A 23409-nucleotide genomic window follows, 5' to 3' on the forward strand; every position below is an offset into this window, starting at 1 on the left:
ATCATAAGACTGTCTAAGACCAAATGAACTACCATTCATTGCTTCAACAAACTTCATTTACATTACTGCTCATTTGAGGTAGATAGTTAACCTCTGCTGCAACCTTCTGTTAACACTGTAGTCGTCCAACATGTTTCGTAGCATGCATTGCAGCACAACAGATGTAAATAACAACCAAAATTCATGTTTTCTGATAATAATTTTTTTCAGTTATTGCTCCGGTTGTTTCATTAATTGCTAGCTATGGTATTTGGTAACACTTCATTTGACAGTGGGGGCCATAAAACTGTCATAAGACCATCATAATTATGACTAGGGCTGTCAAAATGATCGCGTTAACGGGCGTTAATTAATTTTTTTTAATTAATCACGTTAAAATATTTACGCAATTAACGCACATGCCCCGCACAAACAGATTAAAATGACAGCACAGTGCCATTGGCCACTTGTTACTTGTGTTTTTGGGAGTTTTTTCGCCTCTGCTGGCGCTTGGGTGCGACTGGGTTCAAGCATTGTGTAATTATTGACATCAACAATTTATTTTTTGATTGAAAATTTTACAAATTTTATCAAAACGAAAACATTAAGAGGGGTTTTAATATAAAATTTCTATAACTTGTACTAACATTTATCTTTTGAGAACTACAAGTCTTTCTATCCATGGATCGCTGTAACAGAATGTTAATAATGTTAATGCCATCTTGTTGATTTATTGTTATAATAAACAAATACAGTACTTATGTACAGTATGTTGAATGTATATATCCACCTTGTGTATTATCTTTCCATTCCAACAATAATTTAGAGAAAAATATGGCATATTTTATAGATGGTGAATTGCGATTAATTACGATTAATTAATTTTTAAGCTGTAATTAACTCGATTAAAAATTTTAATCGTTTGACAGCCCTAAATATTACATGTCGCTGCCATGAGCATGAATGAATGCTAATGACAGATTTCATTTTGTGTCATCCGGCAAATTATCTCACTTTTGAATGGATGTAAAAGATCTAAGCTGGACATAAATGGAGTTAGTGACACTTAATGACATCTGTCATAAGCATTCAGTAATGCCCATGATAGTGTCATGTCATAATTATGACGGTCTTCTGACAGTCTTATGACGCCGCTGTCAAATAAAGTGTTCCCTATTAACCCAAATAAATCAACAAACAAGCCGCACTAGACTATATGCCACCGGATTCAAAATGAGGGGGGGAAAGTTGTGGCTTATAGTCCGGAAATTACGGTACTAAATCTACAATGTGAAAAAAATAATAGCAATTAATATAAATAATATAAAATCACATTAAAAATTAAAAAATACATACTCATATTAATCCATGCACTACACAATGGCACCACCTAGAGGATGATACTAGACCATATCGCTAGTTGCTGTACTTCTATTTGTAGGACAAAAATGCTCTTTTTCTTTGTACTATATTCATTCATCCATCTTCCATCCTCACAAAGGTCTCAGGGGTGCTGGAGCCTACCCAGCTAACTATGGGCAGGTTACACCCTGAACTGGTTGCCAGCCAATTGTAGGGCACACACAGACAACTTTCAACTCTCACAATAACATATAGAATATACATGACATTGGACATCATTAAATAAATATTTAGGATTCCATACATTGTTCAAAATGCAGAACTCTGTGTCAATATGTCTTTTAGGGGATAGCTTGCCTGCTTCAAACACGAGCACATGCATCAACTAGTATGTTCGGCAAAGTGGCGGAAAAATAGATCCGGGCTCGAGTGCGAGAAATGCAAACTGGACCGGCGTACTTCCACCACTGCATGTGCATGTCCTTTCTGCAGAACATATCAAATACAGTTATTAAATGTAACTGTATTAAGGGGATGGGGTAGCGGAGAGGTTGATGCCTGTACATCCACTTCAACACAATAATGAAGCCCAGCACATCGTCAGACGTGCTTTATAGCCTTTCCCATGCTGACCCTGGCCCCATTTAGACCCACAAACTGGGGCCCCGCTGGAGGCCCGGTCCCAGGTGCTGCCGCACCGCCATCAACCCCCAAGTTCCATCGTTTTGCCATGTGGCCTCATGAACAGATTGTTTCTATGACAACATCGAGGACATTAATTTGATACTGACCCTTACCTCTAAACTTTGCTTAAAATATATCACTGCAGTTGAGTAAACATTTAGCCTGACGTGCCAGTTCTGAGAGAGGAAAAAATAGTTTACACTGTTGAAGATCAACTTTAGTCTCATTCAACTGGCCTTGATTTTGAGATAGCGGACCAAAATAGCTATGCTACTTTTAGCAAAAAAATCTCAACAACCACTTGCTGGTTCAGTCAGGTTCTCCCTTATCTACTGCATCTGTCCTCTGAAAACATAGTATAGCATAGCAATATACAGTAATATTAATAAATACCAATATTAATACATGCACTACACAGTGGCACCACCTACAGGATAATACCATAGTATATCGCCAGTGGCTGTACTTCTATTTGAAGGATAAAAATGCTTTATTTCTTTGTACTACTAGTATATATTTATCCATCCATCTTTGGTCTCAGGGGTGCTGGAGCCTATCCCAGCTAGCCATGGACAGAAGACAATGTACACCGTGAGCTGGTTGCCAGCCAAATGCACGCAGGATACATACGGATAAACAGCTTTTCATCTTCACAATCACACTTATGGAGTATTCAGAATATTCACTCAGCCACCATGTATATTTTGGGGATGTGCGAGGATGCCAGAGTACCCGGAGAAAACCCACACAGGCACGGGGAGAACATAAAAGAAGAACTGTGAGGCAGACGTGCATGCAAAACACTTATCAATGTTCCATTTACATGTAAATTACTATATAAAATGAAATACGTATAATACTACCAAAGATCAAATTCATATCAGCATCATGCTGATTTTTCATGACTTAATTCGGATTTATATTTATTGAATTGGTATTTTTTTACCTGGACATAAAAAGTGTAAAAACAGAAAGTCTACAATTTTCTCGATATAGTCATAATTTACAGGCACGTCCGGAGTGGCCAACGGAAGAATTTTATTTCTTTTTTTTTTTCTTTTTTTTTTTATATTGTTATAATCCCTGGCTCACGTGCAGCAACTGGCGAGGTTATGATAAGAAATTAGGTTTATGTCACAAATAACCCATACGTGTTGGTAATGTTGCGTTAACTGCCAGCAGAAACAAGGATGACGCCTTCACAACTTTATCAACTCTTATGAATTGAGTAAGACACTTACAGTGGGGCAAATAAGGATTTAGTCAACCACTAATTGTGCAAGTTCTCCCACTTGAAAAGATTAGAGAGGCCTGTAATTGTCAACATGGGTAAACCTCAACCACGAGAGACAGAATGTGGAAAAAACAAAACAGAAAATCACATTGTTTGATTTTTAAAGAATTTATTTGCAACTCATGGTGGAAAATAAGTATTTGGTCAATACCAAAAGTTCATCTCAATACTTTGTTATGTACCCTTTGTTGGCAATAACGAAAGCCAATGTTTTCTGTAACTCTTCACAAGCTTTTCACACACTGGTATTTTGGCCCATTCCTCCATGCAGATCTCCTCTAGAGCAGTGATGTTTTGGGGCTGTCATTGGGCAACATGGACTTTGAACTCCCTCCACAGATTTTCTATGGGGTGGAGATCTGGAGACTCGCTAGGCCACTCCAGGACCTTAAAATGCTTCTTACGAAGCCACTCCTTTGTTGCCCTGGCTGCCACTCCAGGACCTTAAAATGCTTCTTACGAAGCCACTCCTTTGTTGCCCTGGCTGTGTGTCTGGGATCATTGTCATGCTGAAAGACCCAGCCACGTCTCATCTTCAATACCCTTGCTGATGGAAGGAGATTTTCACTCAAAATCTCTCGATACAGGGGACCATTCATGCTTTCCTTTACACAGATCAGTCGTCCTGGTCCCTTTGCAGAAAAACAGCCCCAAAGCAGGATGTTTCCACCCCCATGCTTCATTGTGGGTATGGTGCAATTCAGTATTCTTTTTCCTCCAAACACGAGAACCTGTGTTTCTACCAAAAAGTTCTATTTTGTTTTCATCTGACACATTCTCCCAGTCCTCTTCTGGATCATCCAAATGCTCTCTAGTGAACTGCAGATGGGCCTGGAAGTGTACTTTCTTCAGCAGGGGACCTGTCTGGCAGTGCAGGATTTGAGTCCCTGGCGGCGCATCGTGTTACTGATAGTAGCCTTTGTTACTGTGGTCCCAGCTCTCTGTTGGTCATTCACTAGGTCCCCCCGTGTGGTTCTGGGATTTTTGCTCACTGTTCTTGTCATTATTTTGACGCCACGGGGTAAGGAGGGAGTTGAAAGTCCGTGTTACCCAACGACAGCCCCAAAAAAAGATATGCATGGAGGAATGGGCCAAAATACCAGCAACAGTGTGTAAAAAGCTTGTGAAGAGTTACAGAAAACATTTGGCCTCCGTTATTGCCAACAAAGGGTACATAACAAAGTATTGGGATTAGAGGTGCACGATAATTATCGGTCCGATAATTATCAGTCCGATAATAGGAATTATGACATCATCCCAATTAATCCAATAATAATATATATTATCGGGCCTATTAAGAATACTTTTGGCACGGTGTCGGATTGGAATGTGTGCATTTGTTTCCACTCCTGTTTTGCCAGTATGCAAATTTTGTTACTGTTCTAGAGGCCGTATTTTTCCTTCACTGAGTTATAAACCTTACTATAGCAATTAGCAAATGTTTGCATTTTACAGTGTTATGTTTAAAAGTTCTTTAGAGGCCTTTTGGTTATTGATAGGCTTGCTGTGCTATAGTTGCCAGGTTAAGAAAGTTGTTTCATGGACCAAGACGACAAAAGTCTCCTCTCCTGTTGCCCCAAATGTTTTATCTGCTGACAAAGCACAAACCTGTTGGGTTTATGTTTGTTTTAGATCAGTGCTCATTGTTCAAGGGAACACATAGTCAATTATATTGACTGATTGATTGTGATTGACTCAAATTACTTTTATTTTGGGCACTTATTTTGAAGTCAAAACTGTTCTTGTCCTTGTTTTGTTCATTATAATAATGTTCATGCCATCATGAAAATTCTGGTTCGCTCAAAGGCAAATTTATGCTGAATCAACCATTAGTATTTTTGACCTACAAATTTTCAAAAACACAGGTGAATATACATTGGAAAATTATATATATATTATCGCTTATCGTATCGGTATCGGCATTGAGGAGCAGGAAGTTATCGGTATCGGTTTCAAAAAATGGATATCGTGCACCCCTAATTGAGATGAACTTTTGGTATTGACCAAACATTTATTTTCCACCATGATTTGCAAATAAATTCTTTACAAATCAAACAATGTGATTTTCTGGGGGAGGTTTTCCACATTCTGTCACTCATGGTTGAGGTTTACCAATGTTGACAATTACAGGCCTCTCTAATATTTTCGAGTGAGAGAACTTGCACAATTAGAGGTTTACTAAATAATTATTTGCCCCCTGTATCTTTCAGGCCATTCTCACCCCCAATGCCAAGTCCCAATCCAGTACTTTAGATTTTAAATTTCTACTCATATTGGACAGTAAAGATATATAATATAGTGTAGATACGTACATAGACATAGATGTAGAATATACTTAAGTATTTTATGCCAAGTCCCAATCCATTACTTCAAATATATGAGCAAAAGTACGACTAATTTTACATTTCTTAATATTAGACTGTCACAATACATAATGTAAAGTAGATACATAGACATAGATGTATTTTAAGCTACTACTGATATTTTTGGAGACTTCTCTTCCGTTCCATAATTTTGATTAAACACAATGTTTCTTTTTTTTTTTTCATTTATTTACTTATTTATTTATTTATTACAAATCCACTTATTTATTTTTATTTTTTTAAACTTCTCCTGTTCAGCTGTTTGACACGGAGAATGGAAGTCTGAATGGAATGGAAGTTTTAATGTTTCACATTAGGAGAATTGACATACTGCCATTGTGATCGTTCAACATACTTCGTTTATTATGACAAAGCAGCAAACAGGAAGGGGTCATGGGGAACAGAAGAAAAGAAAAGAACACATGAAAAGAGAGAAAAGAAACACAAACACCAACAAGAAATATATTGAACACCTACACTAACTATGAATATGTTGGTGCTATCGTCAGCTAGATGTATTTCCGGTTGACACCACGTGGAGGGCCACTTATAATACCATAAGTCTTTAGTAATCACGCCACAACTGTTGATTTCATAAGTCTGACTTCATTTCTCTTTGTCTCTGCAAAGGTCTAAAAGCAGCTTATTTTAAAATGGCGATGCTGCTCGTCTATTTGTACAATGAATTTCATGTCCTCAGAGAATTATAAAACAAACAGCAAGGGATTTGTCATCATGCGCAGCTTCATGTTGGAAAAATAGTGTGTCCCAAACTTCTTGCGTAGTTTGCCATTTAACAAAATCAGAGGTGAATAGAGTAGCCAAAAATTTTACTCACTTAAGAGTAGCGTTACTTCTAAATAATATTACTCAAGTAAAAATAAAAGTGTCATCCAAAAAATGTACTCAAGTACAAGTAAAAAAGTATCCAATGAATAGAATACTCAAGTAATGAATAACCTTTTGAGTAACTGCTTAAAAGTGTGATATTTTTTTAATAATGGATTTTTTTCTCTCAGCACAACATCATGAATTGTTATTTTTCTGTACTATAATCCATTATGTTACTATATTAGTCCAAAAATACACAAAAGTCATGGAATTCAAACTAGAAAAATGAAACATCACACGTCCAAAGAGCAAGCTTGCCCTAAAAAAACATCCCCCCCAATGAATTGAAAATGAGTCTATCGGCGTCAAATATATCCCTGCCAAATAAAAACTGGGAGAAAGGTTCAAACCAATCTTTTGAGTAATGTTGACTATGCCAAATAGTTACATTTTTACGGCCACATGAATGAACACGCCAGTGTGATCATAGGACTTCCGACTGCAAGTTTGTGTGTGCTCATGTGACTGTATTGTTACGTCTGATTGGTATAATGGAATCATGTGATTATTGTTGCGACATCTCATCGGTGAAACTGGTAGAGTCACTGTTTGCATCGCTGGCAAAAATAAAGTCAAATCGAATATTTAGAATAAGAAGAAAATTGGAATGACTCTAGTGTAGCCCAAAGTAGCAGTGTAAGAGTAGTGTTTGTTTTTCACAAATCTACTCAAGTAAAAAGTATGGTGAGGTAAAACTACTCTTAAAAGTACATTTTTCTCAAAAAAACTTACTCAAGTAAATGCAACTTGTTACTACCCACCCCTGAATAAAATAGATGACCCGTTGCATAGGTGAGTCCCATATTATTGTACTGACAGTGACAGGGCACGTAACACACATTTGAACGGAACGGTATTAAGATCAGGTGGCTTTATTTTATTTTTACATTATTACAATGGTCAGGTTTTAAGTGTTGAACATGTTTCAGAGTTGACAAACCTGCGCTAATGCTTGGATTATGCAGGTGCGCTCATATTTGGGTCCGTTTATTTGATCACAGGAAACACGTACGTCTGTCGGCTTTACCGTAGTTTCAAATTGGCAAGTCACTCACTGCTATCATTTGGCTATAATTCCCTGCCCCTTCGGACTGTCAAGCGTCATTTTTTCTTTCCTTTTAAAAATGCAGTATGAGTTGACTCATCTTCAGCTGTGTTGACTCTATAAACGCACTGTATTGAGTCGCTGTTTGTTGTTGATATTAAGAGCAGTTTTTACCTTATCACCTGTCCTGATCGGGAGATACAGATTCAGCAACCACCACACACATATGCCCATCAGCAATCACTGCATTGATTAAATGTAAATAATTCATGCTTTCTCTTGTATTTTAGAATACTTCACTTCTATGCATGTTTTCGTTTAGGGCTGCGGGGTGCTGGAGTTCATCCAAGCTGTTCTCGGTCAAAAGATTTACGTACGACAGCTTAAACTGGTCACCAGTCAGTTATAGGGTACACACAGACAACCATTTTTATCGGGTCCGATCACGTCATTTTCAAAGTATCGGAATCGACAAAAAAAATATCGGCCATGCCTTTTTTTTAATATATATATTTTTTAAATAAATCGTTTTCTAATTGTATTTAACGTTACAGACATAATATGTTACACTCATCCAGAGTCTTTAGTTTAAGCTTAAGGTAGGGTTATCAAATTTATCCCAATAACAGCGGTAATTAATTTTTTTCTATAAATGTATCACATTATAATATTTAACGTAATTAATGCATGCGCTGCACGACCTACTCACGCATTGTCGCGTTCAACCATTAATGGTGCCGTTTTACCTATATGGAGAGATAAAAGGCAGCATAAAATGAGTAGAGTGAATTTTGTCAGCCTTTGGAGCCGTTTTTAAATTGGCTAAAGCCTTACCCACAATCCCTCTCGCTACGATTAGAAATATCATGGGGAGCAATGTGGGGAAGCAAGGTAGCAATTGATCTTTTTCTTAATACCTTGTGTTATTTCCCAATGCAGAGAAGATATATCAATTGGTAGCACTACGCACAGTCATGGTGCCACTTCCCATCATGCATTGGGGCATGGCTGCAGTATCAATTACTGAAAGCTCAACAAATACACTAGATGGCAATATTTAGTCACAATATACAAAGTCACAAGTCTTTCTATCCGTGGATCCCTCACACAGAAAGAATGTTAATAATGTAAATGCCATCTTGAGGATTTATTGTCATCATAAACAAATACAGTACTTATGTACTGTATGTTGAATGTATATATTTTTTTGGGTCATTTTTTTCCTTAATGCACTGCCAAAATGTATATGATCGCGAAAAATTATCGGGAATGATGGGAATTGAATCGGGAGCAAAAAAAAGCGATCGGGAAATATCGGGATCGGCAGATACTCAAACTAAAACGATCGGGATCGGATCGGGAGCCAAAAAAAACATGATCGGAACAACCCTAACCATTTTTACCCACAAGCACATGGCCATTGAGTGGGAATTAATTTCACGCCACCTGCAACTAGATCAGGCGAATGCACAACTACACCATCAGTTTTTGTATAAATAATTTAGATATTTTTAAAGTTAATATGTCTAAGGGCCAGACCAACAATAACTTATGGTGATGTATTGGCAATTTGTTTATATTCAATGAGCCCAGCTACACATGTGCATTAAACTAGGCAAATGGTTTGACCTTGGACTTCAATAAATAAATATGTAGCAGTTCATACCTTGTTCAAAATGCAGAACTCAGTGTCAAAAGGGCAAATTATTCCACATAGGCCCGCTGTGGTTGCAGGATTTCATTCCAACCAAACGAGATGACACCTTTTCTCCAATCTGGTGTTTTACAAGTGCAATTAGTTGATTGCAGGTGCTGTTTTAGCAGAAACCTCATTGGTTCCACTGTCTGTGCTGGATCGTTTGGAACAAATACCAGGACTCACAGCAGGCCTTGAGGACCGGGTTATTGACCCGTGTTTTAGGGTGTAGCTTGCCTGCTTCAAAAATGAACACATGCATACATATTCGGCTAAGTGGCGGGAAAAAAATACATCCGGGTGCAAAAAATGTGAACCGGGCCCGGCACACTGCCACCACTGTGTGCGTGTCCTTTCTGCAGAACATGTTAATACAGTTATTAAATGTGATCGTATTTGAGGGAGGGCGTAGCGGAGAGTTTGATGCCTGTATGTCCACTTGAACACAATAATGAAGCCCAGCATATCGTCAGACATGCCTTTTAGCCGCTGACACAGGCCCCTATAGACACGCAAAAAGGGGCCCCACTGGAGGCCCGGGCCCAGGTGCTGCCACACCACCAGCAACCCCCCATGTTACATCGTTTTGCCATGTGGCTTCATGAGCTTCTATGACAACATTGAGGACATGATTGGATACTGACCCTTACCTCTGATTAAATTCTGCTTGAAATATTTCAATGCAGTTGAGTAAATATTTAGCCTGATGTGCCAGTTCTCAGACAGGAAAAATAGTTTGCACTGTTGAAGATTAACTTTAGTCTCATTCAACCAGCCTTGATTTTGAGATACCAGACCAAAATAGCTTCTCCACTTCTAGCAGATGAATCTCAACAATCACTTGCAGGTTCATCAAGGTTCTCCCTTATCTATCTGTCCTCTGAAAATATGATATATTATAGCAATATTCAGTCAGTGGCATGGTTTGACAATTATGTAACAAACAATTATTATTTTGATTGATATTATTATCTTGATCAAGAAACACAATTATTTATTGATTAATTATTGTATTTATTCAACTAATGCTCAGACTTGTCCTATATCTCAAAAGGAAAGCCAAATCAAATTAACAAAAAAGGTTGTCGTATACTAAATCAATAATATGAGAAAATATACCAATAATTATCCATGCAGCACACAGTGGCACCACCTAGAGCAGGGTTCACTAAATCCGGACCTCGGTGCCACTTTTCCTGCCGTGTTTTCCACGTCTCTCTCCCCTAACACACCTGAATAAAATGATTAAGTCATCAGCAACCTCTCCAGAAGCCTGATAATGATCCTGATTATTTTGATTCAGGTGTGTTGGAGGAGGGAGACATGGAAAACACAACAGGAAAAGTGGCACCGAGGTCCGGATTTAGTGAACCCTAACCTAGAGGATTATACCAGAGTATATCCCCACTCCCAGTCGCTGTACTTCTATGTGTAGGATAAAAATTCTGTTTTTCTTTGTACAATATTCATTCATCCATCTTCCATTACTGGAGCCTATCCCAGCTAACCATGGCAAAAGGCAGGGTACACCGTGAGATGGTTACCAACCAATTACGTGCAGGGCACATACAGTTAAACAGCATTTCATCCTCACAATCACACTGAATAGAGAATGCAGAGTATTTCGTCAGCCTACCATGCATATATAGGGGGGAACAAAAAAACTCCACGCAGAACTGTGAGGCAGACGTATTAAACACTTATCAATATTCCACTTGTATGTAAATAATTATATAAAATTAAATACGTATAATGCCTACAACTAGTAAAGATCAGATTCATATCAGCATCATGGTGATTTTTCATAACTTAAATTGGATTTGTATTTATTAAATTGGTATCTTTTACCTGGACATAAAATGTGTAAAAATACAAACAGAAACAGAAAGTCTACAATTTTCTTGATATAGTCCTAATTTCCAGGCAGGTCCGGAGTGGCCAACAATAGCTTCAGAGCATTTCCTGATGACCTGTGCCTGTGGTCTTAAACATTCTGGGCACCCCATTTTTTTTTTTTTTTTTTTTTTAAAGCTGATGATGTGCTTGGCCCACCTGCAGCAACTGGTGAAGTTTTGATTTGAAACGAGGCTTATGTCATGATTTACCCATACGTGTTTGTAATATTGTGTTAACTGCCTGCAGAGACAAGGATGACTTTATCAACTTTTCTAAATTGATTAAGACACTTAATGTATCTTTCAGGCCATTTTCACCCCCAATGCCAAGTCCCAAACCAGTACTCCAGATTTTAAATTTCTTAATAATGGACAATAAAGTAGATACATAGACATAGATGTATTTTACTTAAGTATTTTAAGCTACAACTGGTATTTTTGGAGTCTTCACTTCCGTTCCATGATTTTGATTAAACACAATGTTGCTTTTTTTTATTTTTTTATTTTCAACAAATCCTCTTATAATCCCATAATTGTTTATTAATCACGCCAGAATTGTTGATTTCTAAAGTCTGGCTGTTTTTTTTTTTTTTTTTTTTTTTTTTTTTTTTTTTTTTTTGTCTCTGCAGCAGTCTAAAAGCAGAACATCTTAAAAATGCTGATGCTGCTTGTCTTTTTTTTTTTTTTTTTTCAAAGAATTCCATGTCCTCAGAGAATTATAAAGCAAACAGCAAGGGGTTTGTCATCATGCACAGCTTCATGTTGGCAAACTAGTGTATTTGTCCCGCTCTACTTGCTTAGTTTCTATCCATCTAATAAATCAGAGGTGGGTTGCGTAGCCAAAAATATTCCTCAAATAAGAGCAGCCTTACTTCTAAATAATATAACTCAAGTAAAAGTAGTCATCCAAAAAATGTACTCAAGTACAAGTAAAAATAAATCCAGTGAATAGAATACTCAAGTAATGAATAACTTTGTGAGTAACTGCTTAAAAGTGTGATATGTTTTTTAAACAATAGATTTTTTTTTCTCTCAGCACAACATAACCTATCTGAACCTGTTATTATTATACTGTACTACTGTATAACCCATTATAAGACCATATAAGATTACTAGGCCAAAAAATAAACGAAGGTCATCGAATTCAAACTTTAAAAAATTTGCACCATGAATTGAAAATGAGGAACACTCCGGTGTGATCATAGGACTTCCGACTCTGTGTGCTCATGTGACTTTGTTACGTCTGATTGGTATCATGGAATCATGATTATTGTTGCGACATCTCATCGGTGAAACTGGTAGAGCATAGTCTGCATCGCTGGCAAAAATAAATCGAGTATGTAGAATAAGAGGAAAAATGGAATGACTCTCGTCTAGCCCAAAGTAGCGTTCTAAAAGTGGCGTTTCGTCTTTACACTACTACTTTACTTTACTTTACACTACTTTGGCTACTGGCTTTACCACAGTTTCAAATTGGCAAGTCACTCACTGCTATCATTTGGCTATAATTCCCTGCCCCTTCGGACTGTCAAGCGTCATTTTTTTCCGTCTTTTTAAAAATGTCCTGCAGCGTGAGTTGACTCATCTTTGGCTGTGTTGACGTGGTAAACGCACTGTATTGAGTAACTGTTTGTTTTTGAGATGACGTCGTATTGAATGCAGCTTTTACCTTACCACCTGTCCTTATCTTGAGACACCGATTAAGCAAACGCAACACATATACCCATCACCAATCACCGCATTGATCAAATGTAGGGCTGTCGAACGATTAAAATTTTTAATCGAGTTAATCACGGCTTAAAAATTAATTAATCGTAATTAATCGCAATCGATAAAATATGCCATATTTTTCTGTAAATTATTATTGGAATGGAAAGATAAGACACGACGGATGTATACATTCAACATACTGTACATATGTACTGTATTTGTTTACTATAACAATAAATCCACAAGATGGCATTAACATTATAAACATTCTTTCTGTGAAAGAGATCCACAGATAGGACTTGTTGTAATTCTTAAAAGATAAATGTGAGTACAATTTATAGTCATTTTGATAGTTTGTATATTGTGACTAAATATTATCTAGTGTATTTATTGTGCTAAACGAAATGTGACCAAAGTCTGAGTATTATTTTGCACAGCTATTTTGATTAGGAATGCCAGTTTTCTTTGCATTGAGCACTTTTCTTTTTGTGAACATTATTTTTTTTTTTGGGAGGAATAGGAATTATTATTAATTATTTTTGTTGTGCTTTCACTAAATGATACTGTAGCGACTTAACTGTTCTTAATTGCCCAAATGCATGATGGGAAGTTGGCAACCATGACTGTCAGTGGTGGGAGCAAATAGTATATCTTCTCTGCGTTGAGTTCAATACAGAGTATAAGAAAAGGTCATCTCCTGTCAATCTTCGCCATGTCACTTGCTACAATAGGTTTAATTGTTGTGGAAGGAATGGCAAAGCCTATACTAATAAATGGCGCGAGTCCAATGATTGCCTGTGTCCACTCCATTCGCATGTCTCTGCCTCTTAGCTCTCAATACACGTAAGTCGGCGCTACTGTAGTCTGATCGCGGCATTGCGTGAGTTGGTTGTTCCGCACATGCATTAATTGAGTTAAATATTTCAACGTGATTAACTGAAAAAATTACTTACCGCCCATTAATGCGACAATTTTGACAGCCCTAATTAAATGTAAATAATTCATGCTTGCACTTGTATTTTAGGATACTTCAATTCTATTGCATATGCCCCCCCCCCCAAGCTCAGGCCCTGGTTTGGCTTTTCAAATTAAAAGCAACAAACTTGTTTTGCGCAAGCAGAATAAATACTTGTTGGCTTTTATTTTTGTGGGTCATATGACAGGCAGCAATGCCCACCGAACTGCATCCCGGGTGTTTGTGTATTTTGTCTGAGCGTATTTACCATACTTCGCTCTTCAAGGTAGATGACTTATTGTTAATGCATGTGGACTGACAGTACGTTCTTGAGATCAAAATGACTGTTGCGGGCAAATGTATATGGAACCGATAGGCGACTTAATTCTATACGTACAGTATACATACAACACTTTTTTTGGGTGGTGGTTTTAGAAATGTAAGGTGAAGCATAGGGCGTAAGAATGGTCTGAAATGTGTCAGAGACATACTCAATGCATGAGAGTTAAGAACCCTTATGCTAGTAGATGCTAACATTAGTCGTCCATACTGGGTTATATGAAAGATTAAAACCTCTGATTAATTCAAACTTTTCTGATAAACTTGTTTATGCTATACAATATTCAGTGATTCTACGGCCATGTCTACACCTAGCAGTTTTTTTTTTTTTTTTTGTTTTGTTTTTTTTTAAACAGAGGATCCTGCCCTCATATGCCCGGACAAAATAATTGCATCTACACCACCACGTTTGTAGAAAAAAAGCATCCACAGCCAACTTCATTAATTAATTTTTAAGCACATTCATTGCAATGCGAGAAAAATAATTGTCCGTAATCTCGTCCTCCGCATGTGTTTGTCAATATGAAGCAATGTAAGAGTCTGTAATTAAATGGAAGCAAAAAACCACCCATCTAATAATTTGATCTAAACCCACTGCAAAGTTTTTTGTTTTTTTTTAAATTATTATTTATTTTGTATTACAGATTCACATGTACAACAAAAGTGGCATGGGACATTGTTGTCTAAATTTAAACATAAGAGACAAGCCTAGGGAATAACCATGAATCATACATGTGAAATTACAATCACACAGGAAATAAATGGTCGTTTTAATGTCTTCATTACAAAAAATACTGTTGTTGTGGCCCAAAATTGAAGAATTTGGATCTCATGATTTCAACATCTTTTTTGGGGAAAAAAATTGCATAATTGGAGTTCTATTTGAAGAAAATGGGTACATTTGATCCGCAAAAAAATTGTCAAATTTTGACATTGGGTTGTTTAAAATCACTGATATTGTGACACCACCCATTGCGAAGGTATCCGTGTATGTCCAAATATAAACATTGGTGTCATGTGTGACGTAAGAACGAATTTTGTTGTAGACAGTGACATTTCCACAGTTAAATCTTTGGTTACCAGTGTCTATATGATGGCGCTAAAAACACAGAATTCGCACATCTTCACTTTGGTGGAGTTTTTAAGAACCCTCGTTTTCGATGCCTAAAATGTGGATGAAAGGCCAAACTTTATAAAAGGTTATTTTTGCAAAATACCCTCCTAGGTATAGACATGACCTATGTTAAACAGCATGCATCCATACTGCCACCATCGATTCACTGCTGTTTCATGCCTGTTTTCAGGGAACATTTATCTTCTCTTTGGTCAAATACAAACCACTGATGTTCAACAACACCATTGAGTATCCATGGTGGGGTTATGCCCTGGGCTGGTGGTTCACTTTGTCTTCCACACTCCACGTTCCTTTATGGATGGTGTACACCCTGATTACCACTCCCGGAACAATTCGTCAGGTGAGATTTTGATAAGATTTTTATGATATATACTTACCTCAGCACTAAAATTGATTCTGGTGCCAAAAACTGTTTTTAACATTAGGCTAAACATCTAACATTCTTTTTTTTTTTTTAAGCGTTTCACCACCCTCTGCACTCCATCAAAAGACCTTTCACCACCCAAATCGGAGAAGACAGTACTTGAACTACACAACTTGACGCACAAATCAGACATCATGTTGTGAGAACATCGAGCACTTCCAGTGAACTTCATGAGGCATAACAACTTTTGATCATCTTCACAACACCAAAGCTGAAATTCACAGCCTGGTTGTCCTTTTTTTCAAACCAAGCTACGTATAACAGGTTAGAAAATAACCAATCACGGAGTCTATGACTCAGTTTTTGTCCATTCCTATCTACAATATTTGAAGGTTTACATAAAGGGGGAAAAGGGAAGGTTTGAAACAATTTTCTCAAGAGAAACAATGATGAAGAAAATATCATGTGGTGCCTTTAATTTTTTGGATAAGATTTTTTTTTTTTTTTTGCTTGCAATGAACAAGAACACAGAACCAAGTAATGGCTCCAACAATTGAAATTCCACTTTTATTTTTCTTCTGACAATTAGTTGAGATCAAATTTAGGAGACTGTTTTTTTGTTTGGGTTGCTGTAAGAACTGAAGTGAAAAAGTACTGTAGGTGCCAATTAAGCTATAGAGAAAAGTAAAAAATATATATATGTTCATTTAATCTAAATACAGTATTTTCCGCACTATAAGGCGCACCTAAAGGCCTTGCATTTTCTCAAAAACCGACAGTGCGTCTTATAATCAGATGCGCCTTATATATGGGTCAATATTGGTTAATCATGACATGACATTCCCTTTGGCGTAGCTCCATCTACTGGATGCATAAAGCTACTACAACAACAGTGACCCAAAAACAAGCTTTTAACAATCCAATAAAACCATGAGTGGTGGAAGTAAATATTTTATTCATAGTAATTGAAGCCTTAAAACATGCTATTAAATTAATGAAAAGGAATTTTTGCGTATTGGCAGACAAAAGCAAGTGGCAGCACTGCGAGACAGTGACCTTGAGAAAGTAAACAGTGTGCCATTTTAGTAACCATGGTGAAATCAGCATGAAATTCACAGTATTCCAACTCAGATGAGGAATCAATAAGGAATCTTAACAGATTTCAAGAATGCGTTCATACAGGAAGACTCCATTTAAAGAACGCCATTTTTAAAAAGTGAAAATGACATACGTTTCTTGATTGTCATGTTTTAAGCTTTTAATTCCTATAAATGAAATATTTTTTTATCCCACCACTCTTGGTTTTGTTGGATTGTTTAAAAAAAAAATCCTCTTTTTTTGGGTCACCCTGTATATGGATCAAGATTGGTTACTCATGGCATGACATTCCCTTTAGCGCAGCTCCATCTAGTGGATACATAACGCAACCCCAACCACTACTACTACTGCGCCTTATAATGCAGTGCGGCTTTTAAAATAGGCCATTCGTTGAAGGTGTGTCTCATACTCCGATGCGCCTTACAGTGCGGAAAATACGGTACATAGAGCTTGTGTGCACTTTAGCCATTTAACCAACAACAGCCTTTTCAAGATTTTATAAGTGCCTTAAACCCTTAAATTCTTTCTTTCCTAAATGCATTTGTTCTTTCAGTAGAATGTGGTTCCACACCAAATTTTTACCAAAACACTGTTTTCAAACATTCACTGACAGTGTAAGTAAAATATATCCTGCATCTAAAACAAGATTTAAAACCCCCACACTTACCTCGGGAAAGTAAGAAAAGTGTCAGAATGTTGTGAAATCAATCCTGAGTCTACAACTGTCATTTCTACAAATTACGTTCCACCAAATCTATCGACATTGATCCCTCGCGACTTCGCGCTTCAAACTTCGCGCCCTCAGTCCATCGAAGATTTTTTTTCTATTGAGACTGCCATCTTAATAGGGCTGGAAAACCGACTAAAACATTAAACAGGGGAAATAACACATTGTAGCCTTCAGTTCAAGTTTGACTTGCTTGCACATACACACATACCAAGGCAAGTGGCCATTTATTGATTAATAGCACCTGAGACAAATCACCTATGCCCACGCCCCTAGACAATTAGGCACAAGAGCACATTCAAGAACAACAGTGTTCAACATTTTCAATTAAAAAAAAAAAAAAAATACAGATGAGCTGTCCCGAGCCGATCGCGTAGTCTAACTCTCACTCCCTCCTTCCCTCTCCCTGCTCTTTGTTCATCAGGCATTGCACTGGAGTTGCTTATTAAAGTTAACAATGTTGACAGATTTTTGTGTTTGAGCTTGCTAGAGTCACGGACTCCAAAAGTGCCGCATGCATCAATCATCGTTTAACTTGTTAAGCAGTTGCTGTGGCAACTCATTGTGTGTAAGTGAGCAGCTTGAGAGGATTTGAGTAGACTCACTATCAAGCATTTGATGAAGCCAAGCATTTTCATACTACTTTATTCTTGTTTAAAAATAATTCGGTGGGACAATATCATGTTTAATACTTATCATAATTACTACATTTGAAGTGCTTAAAAAGCATTTATTAATATTTATTTATATACATATATATATTTGGCGGAAAATGCTCAGGTGACTTAAAGTTCCGCTCTGAGACCCCCAATTTGGCCAACTTTCAAAATTGTGTGATACATCATTGGAAAGCTTAAAATTTTCTGGGGGAAGAAAAAATTTGAACAGGAGGGCATTAAAAAAAAAATAATAATGAAATAAATAAATTGAACAGCAAAACCCTATCTGGAGGTGAGAGCATGCGAGACCAGAATTACAGACGCCATGACTTTAACGAGATATTATCGCATACTTACCTTGTTTTCGATCCAAAAACTCCATGTAGCATGTCTCACCGAGTGTCAGGACACAGCTGTCAATGGCCACAGCCGGATTTTGGGGGGATTTTATGGGTGAAACATGGTAATATAACAAGGGTCGCGATGCAGAAATCGCAGACATGAATGAGTGGTCGAGATTTTCTTTTTCATATATTTACCCTTTTAAACATTTTTGGGATCATTTGGATCGATTATTTATCTTCTAACATATAGGAGAAAATGCAACAGTAACAAAAAAAATACAATTGAGCAATACCAGTAGTTATGAGGTAAATATCGTGACTTTTTTACAGACACCATTTTTTTCATTGTGACGTCATTTGTTTAAAAGTTTAAAATATGCAAGTGAATCATTTTTCAAAGTCGTTTTTTTTTTTTTTTTTTTTTTTTACAAAATATTAGAAATCAATTAATGATTCTAAGCTAAAAATGACACATTTTTAATAATAAATATTATTAATTACCTTTGTTTTATGGCTGGGTTGAAACACAAGCGGTTGCGCGAGGTCTGGAAACGGGGGTTTTCTAGGGTAACAAAGACAAATTAAAAATAGTTTGGGGACTTAATGAGCCATGAATCCCCTATGGCAGCATATAGACATATTGTTCCATCAAACACAACAGTTGTTTTGGCTTAAAATATAGCAGTTTCTTTTAAAGAGGAGTGCAAGAGCAGAAACTGCTTTTTCAGTCTTGTCTGTGTTTTCCGCCATATATATATATATATATATATATATATATATATATATATATATATATATATATATATATATATATATATATATATATATATACATATATATATATATATATATACATATACATAATTTAGTTTTTAATCATAGTTTGGGGGAGAAAAAAATGAAAAAACATGTTATATTTGTATCTCTTTCCAATGCTAAATCTGAATAAATACATACATACACACAGACACACACAAAATGGGGGGGGCAAGGGTGGGGGGGTGCGCTAATTGGCGATTTTTCACTTATCACGGCGGGTTCAGGTCCCCATTAACCACGAAAAACGAGGCATCACTGTATCTATCTTCCAATATATGTACAACACAAGCTGCGCTGGCTAAAAAAATAATACAATACAATTATTTTGTGCTGAAGCGCGTAAGCTCTTTCTATGAAAATATGTCTCATTTTATATTCTATTTTTTTACGACTTATTTCCTTAATTATAAGGGGTTATCAAATCCAAATTCACCAAATTGCACACAATTTGCTTCACTCTGACGACTCTCATGGAAAACGATCAAATCGGTATTATATATCAATCCATAAGGTAATACGGTGATGATGTAGTGGCATCTAAACTCACCCCAAAAATGTTTTAGAAACCCCCAAAACAAAACAAAAATCCTATGTTTCTGTGTAACTACCAACAAATGGGTCTTTTATTGTTAATTATACAATACATGCGGTCCAAACACTGAAGGGCTGCTGACCGGTCCAGTCTCCAAGTACTGTACAAATTGCACATGGTCCACCATTACTGGGAAAACCTTCAGCTTTAGCAAAGAGAAAAGTGGTGCAAACCTGTGGCTGTCAGAGAAGATATACTAGTATGTGTAACCATTAAATGGATAATACATTGTGCATATTTTTATAATTGTATTGTTACCAGGCTTGAGAGGTTAAAATAACACACATAACTTCTTCACATAACTGAGATTAAAAAAGGTCAAATGTATTCCGCTATAGTTATAGAATGGATATGGTTTTCACGATACTCTTTTTTTCAAGTTTTGAGCAATGATAATCAATTTCTGCTATTTGCTCTACTGTATTATATTATAGTAGCAAGGTGAACTAGTAGGAACCATGGCCACTTCACAGTTTGGAGGTCTGAAAATTCTATTTAAATTCAAATACCTATCAAACAGAAAAGACCAAACAAATATATCTAAGTAAAAATTTCATTGGAATTAATTTTGTCTTTATTAACATATTTTCTTGCTGAAATTATTCAAGCAGAAAATAAAGTCAGGAAGTTAAATGACTCGAATATTACACGGATGTAATCAATGATTACATTTATAATAGGTACCATAGCAAGTAACTGTATCGGAATACTTTTTTTTTTGTTTTGTTTTGTTTTTTTTGTTTTAATAACCCTCCAACCCTGATTTTTGCAGTTTTTTAAGGGGGTGGGCGATACATTCATCTTACTGATATGTGATTTTTGTGTAACATTATGATGCTGTGATATACAACGTAAAGTATACAGTACAGGCTAAAAGTTTGGTCTCAACTCATTTAATGCAACACAAATAATGGTCCCAACACCACTGATAAAGCAAGAAATTCAACTAATTAACTCCAATAAGGCATATGTATGAAGTGAAAACAATTTCGACCTCTTGAGGTTCGAGCGAATACTAAGAGTGTGCATCCTTGGAAGAAACTAGAATAAAAAACATGTTTTCAGTCACCTTTTTTGTTTTTGCTAAGTATAGTACATAATTCCACGTGCTCATTCAGTTTTGATACCTTCAGTGAGCATCTACAATGTAAATAGTCATGAAAATAAAGAAAATGCATGAATGAGAAGTTATAAACAAACTTTTGCCCTGTACTCTATTTCAGAGGGCTGGAATGTAAGTATAGCTTGTTTTATTTGTCAGACATTGTATTAATTGATGCATTAACTGAAAGTGTTACCGACCTTCACAATGTATGATGGCATTTAATTTCATAAATGTACTCATGTGATTTATTTGAAATAAATTAAGCCTCAGTGAAGTAGTTGTCCATTAGCATCACTGACCTAGTCAGTCGTCTCTTTTATCATTTGTTTTACATGGATCATCATTTTGCATTTTCACCTGAACTGTCATAAGGAGCACACAGCTCATTTGGTATGCAAAGCTGACCGCTAACTCATATTGTTACTTTATTTGTTTATGATGTATGCCTTTTCACAGTAAAATATTCTCTAACTAGGGGGCCGTTTACGTGGTGGCTCTCAGAGAATACGAAAAATTTCATTGCATTTGCGTCTCCATTTGAACAATGTTGCAATTCCGCATGAAAATAATGTAGTATTCATGTCAGGCCCTAGGGGGCAGTGCAGATTTACAGGGCGACAGGGAATGATGCACTTTGACCCCACCAAGCTCCCTCAGCCCGGAAAAAAATATGCTCGCCCACCAGGGGTGAAAGTGTCTACAATTTATTGCCGGAACTCCCCGACGTGAAGGTCACCACCGAGCCAGAAATTTAATTAATTAATTAATTGATTAATTAATTTTCATTTTGGGATGGAGGGGGGTCAAAACTCCTAAAACTACTGAAATGCAAAGAAAACTCTTTTGGCACAGTTATTTCTATAACACATACAAAAACTGATTTTCATCAAATTTGTATTTTTTCAATGATTTGCAAAATAAAAGTTAACAAAAACAGCTATAACCCCAACCTCCATCTCCTAATTTTTATTTTCCCACATTTCCTCACATACTAAATGCTAAATCTCAATTTTAACTACTTAAGAACATAGGATGTATATTAAAATTAAACTTAATGTAAACATTTGCTTTCTTTTTTTTTGTTTTTAATAATAAAGATATGTGACATGCATTCAGAAAAATAAGTACAAATGACTTATATTATGCAGAGTGAAATGGAATACATTTTGAAGATCGCACATACTTTTTTTTTTTAATCAAAAGGAAATGAATAAGTAGCCTAACATAAATGAACAAATATAAGCCCAAAGTGCACATTGACACCTAAGATGTTCTGAACCTCCCCATCAGAGCAAATAAAACTAAATATGATGAATAAACTTTTTTTTTTTTTGCTGTTCCAGAAAACATGCACATTTGAACCAATCAGAGCTAACTATCTCTGTTGACCACATGTCAGTATGTCAGCCAATGGAACGGATAAATGAGTCCAGGCATTTTGCTTTGCTGCGTGCATTCGCACATTGACGTGACTCATCATCGTCAGACTCAAATAACTGCAGCAGCTGGGGAAACCTCCATGCCGTCCGTAGAATAAAATAAATAACAAATATTGGTGGAAACGGATTACGCTACAAAAGCACTTTATTATGCTTGTTGTTAACACTTTTGTATTTAAATCTGATGTTAGTAGGTAGATTGTTTTCTTCTTGGAAATAAAATGCATGTGTGGCAGCTTAGCATTTTTTTTACATAGCATTTTGACAGTTACAATCATATTTTTGGAATCAAAGCAGAGTGTACCAGAACAGCATTCAGGCCCTGAATCTTGTACCGGAACTGCGTTCCTGCCCTGAATCTTTTACCGGAACTGCGTTCCTGACCATTCTGGCCCACTTTCACCCCTGCCGCCCACTTGAAGCAATGTCATTTTTCCTTTGTTCAAAAAGGCACAAAAATTGAAACGTTCAACATATTTAATTTAGAAATATTATTAAAACAGTAAATTAAAGCCGACATTCCACCATATGTGCTGTTTTTAATGTTTAGTAGCACTGCTGCGCACGCCCAATGTGACGTGTACGAGTGCTGATGTTAACGGCGCAGTCTCGCGCCGCAGGAGCCTTTGATGTGCATGCCGAGGAAGCCCCCCTCAACCCCCCGCAATCGGATTCTTCCACTTTGGAGGCAGGATTCAGAATTTTTCGTCTTCGCCGACACCATATGCACACGAGGCGAGTCTGCTACTCAGTCATTGCGTCTTTGTGTCGCAGAGTCGCCATGTAAACTGCCCCCTAGCTTGGTCCCTCGATGTAGAATCCATTCAGCAACTTTGGTCCTCGCCACTAAGGCCTTGTTCAGACTGGCAGCCAAAATTTTTAACCAGATTTTTAACCCATCCAGATTGAAACTG

The 23409-nt window shown here is 36.7% G+C and overlaps 1 protein-coding gene across 2 annotated transcripts in view; it reads left to right on the forward strand.

Annotated features, from left to right (window-relative positions):
- The window catches only part of LOC130921544 (sodium- and chloride-dependent GABA transporter 2-like), a 96915-nt gene extending 75571 nt beyond the window's left edge, over positions 1-21344 (forward strand). For both annotated transcript variants that reach the window (XM_057845578.1, XM_057845579.1), the window contains 2 exons: positions 15518-15688; positions 15808-21344. In XM_057845578.1, the coding sequence (XP_057701561.1) occupies positions 15518-15688; positions 15808-15915 (279 nt within the window). In that variant the 3' untranslated portion in view covers positions 15916-21344. The remainder of the gene's footprint in view (positions 1-15517; positions 15689-15807) is intronic.
- The last annotated feature ends 2065 nt before the right edge of the window (positions 21345-23409 follow it).

The sequence above is a fragment of the Corythoichthys intestinalis genome, chromosome 9 (assembly GCF_030265065.1).
Source record: "Corythoichthys intestinalis isolate RoL2023-P3 chromosome 9, ASM3026506v1, whole genome shotgun sequence".
NCBI lineage: Eukaryota > Metazoa > Chordata > Actinopteri > Syngnathiformes > Syngnathidae > Corythoichthys > Corythoichthys intestinalis.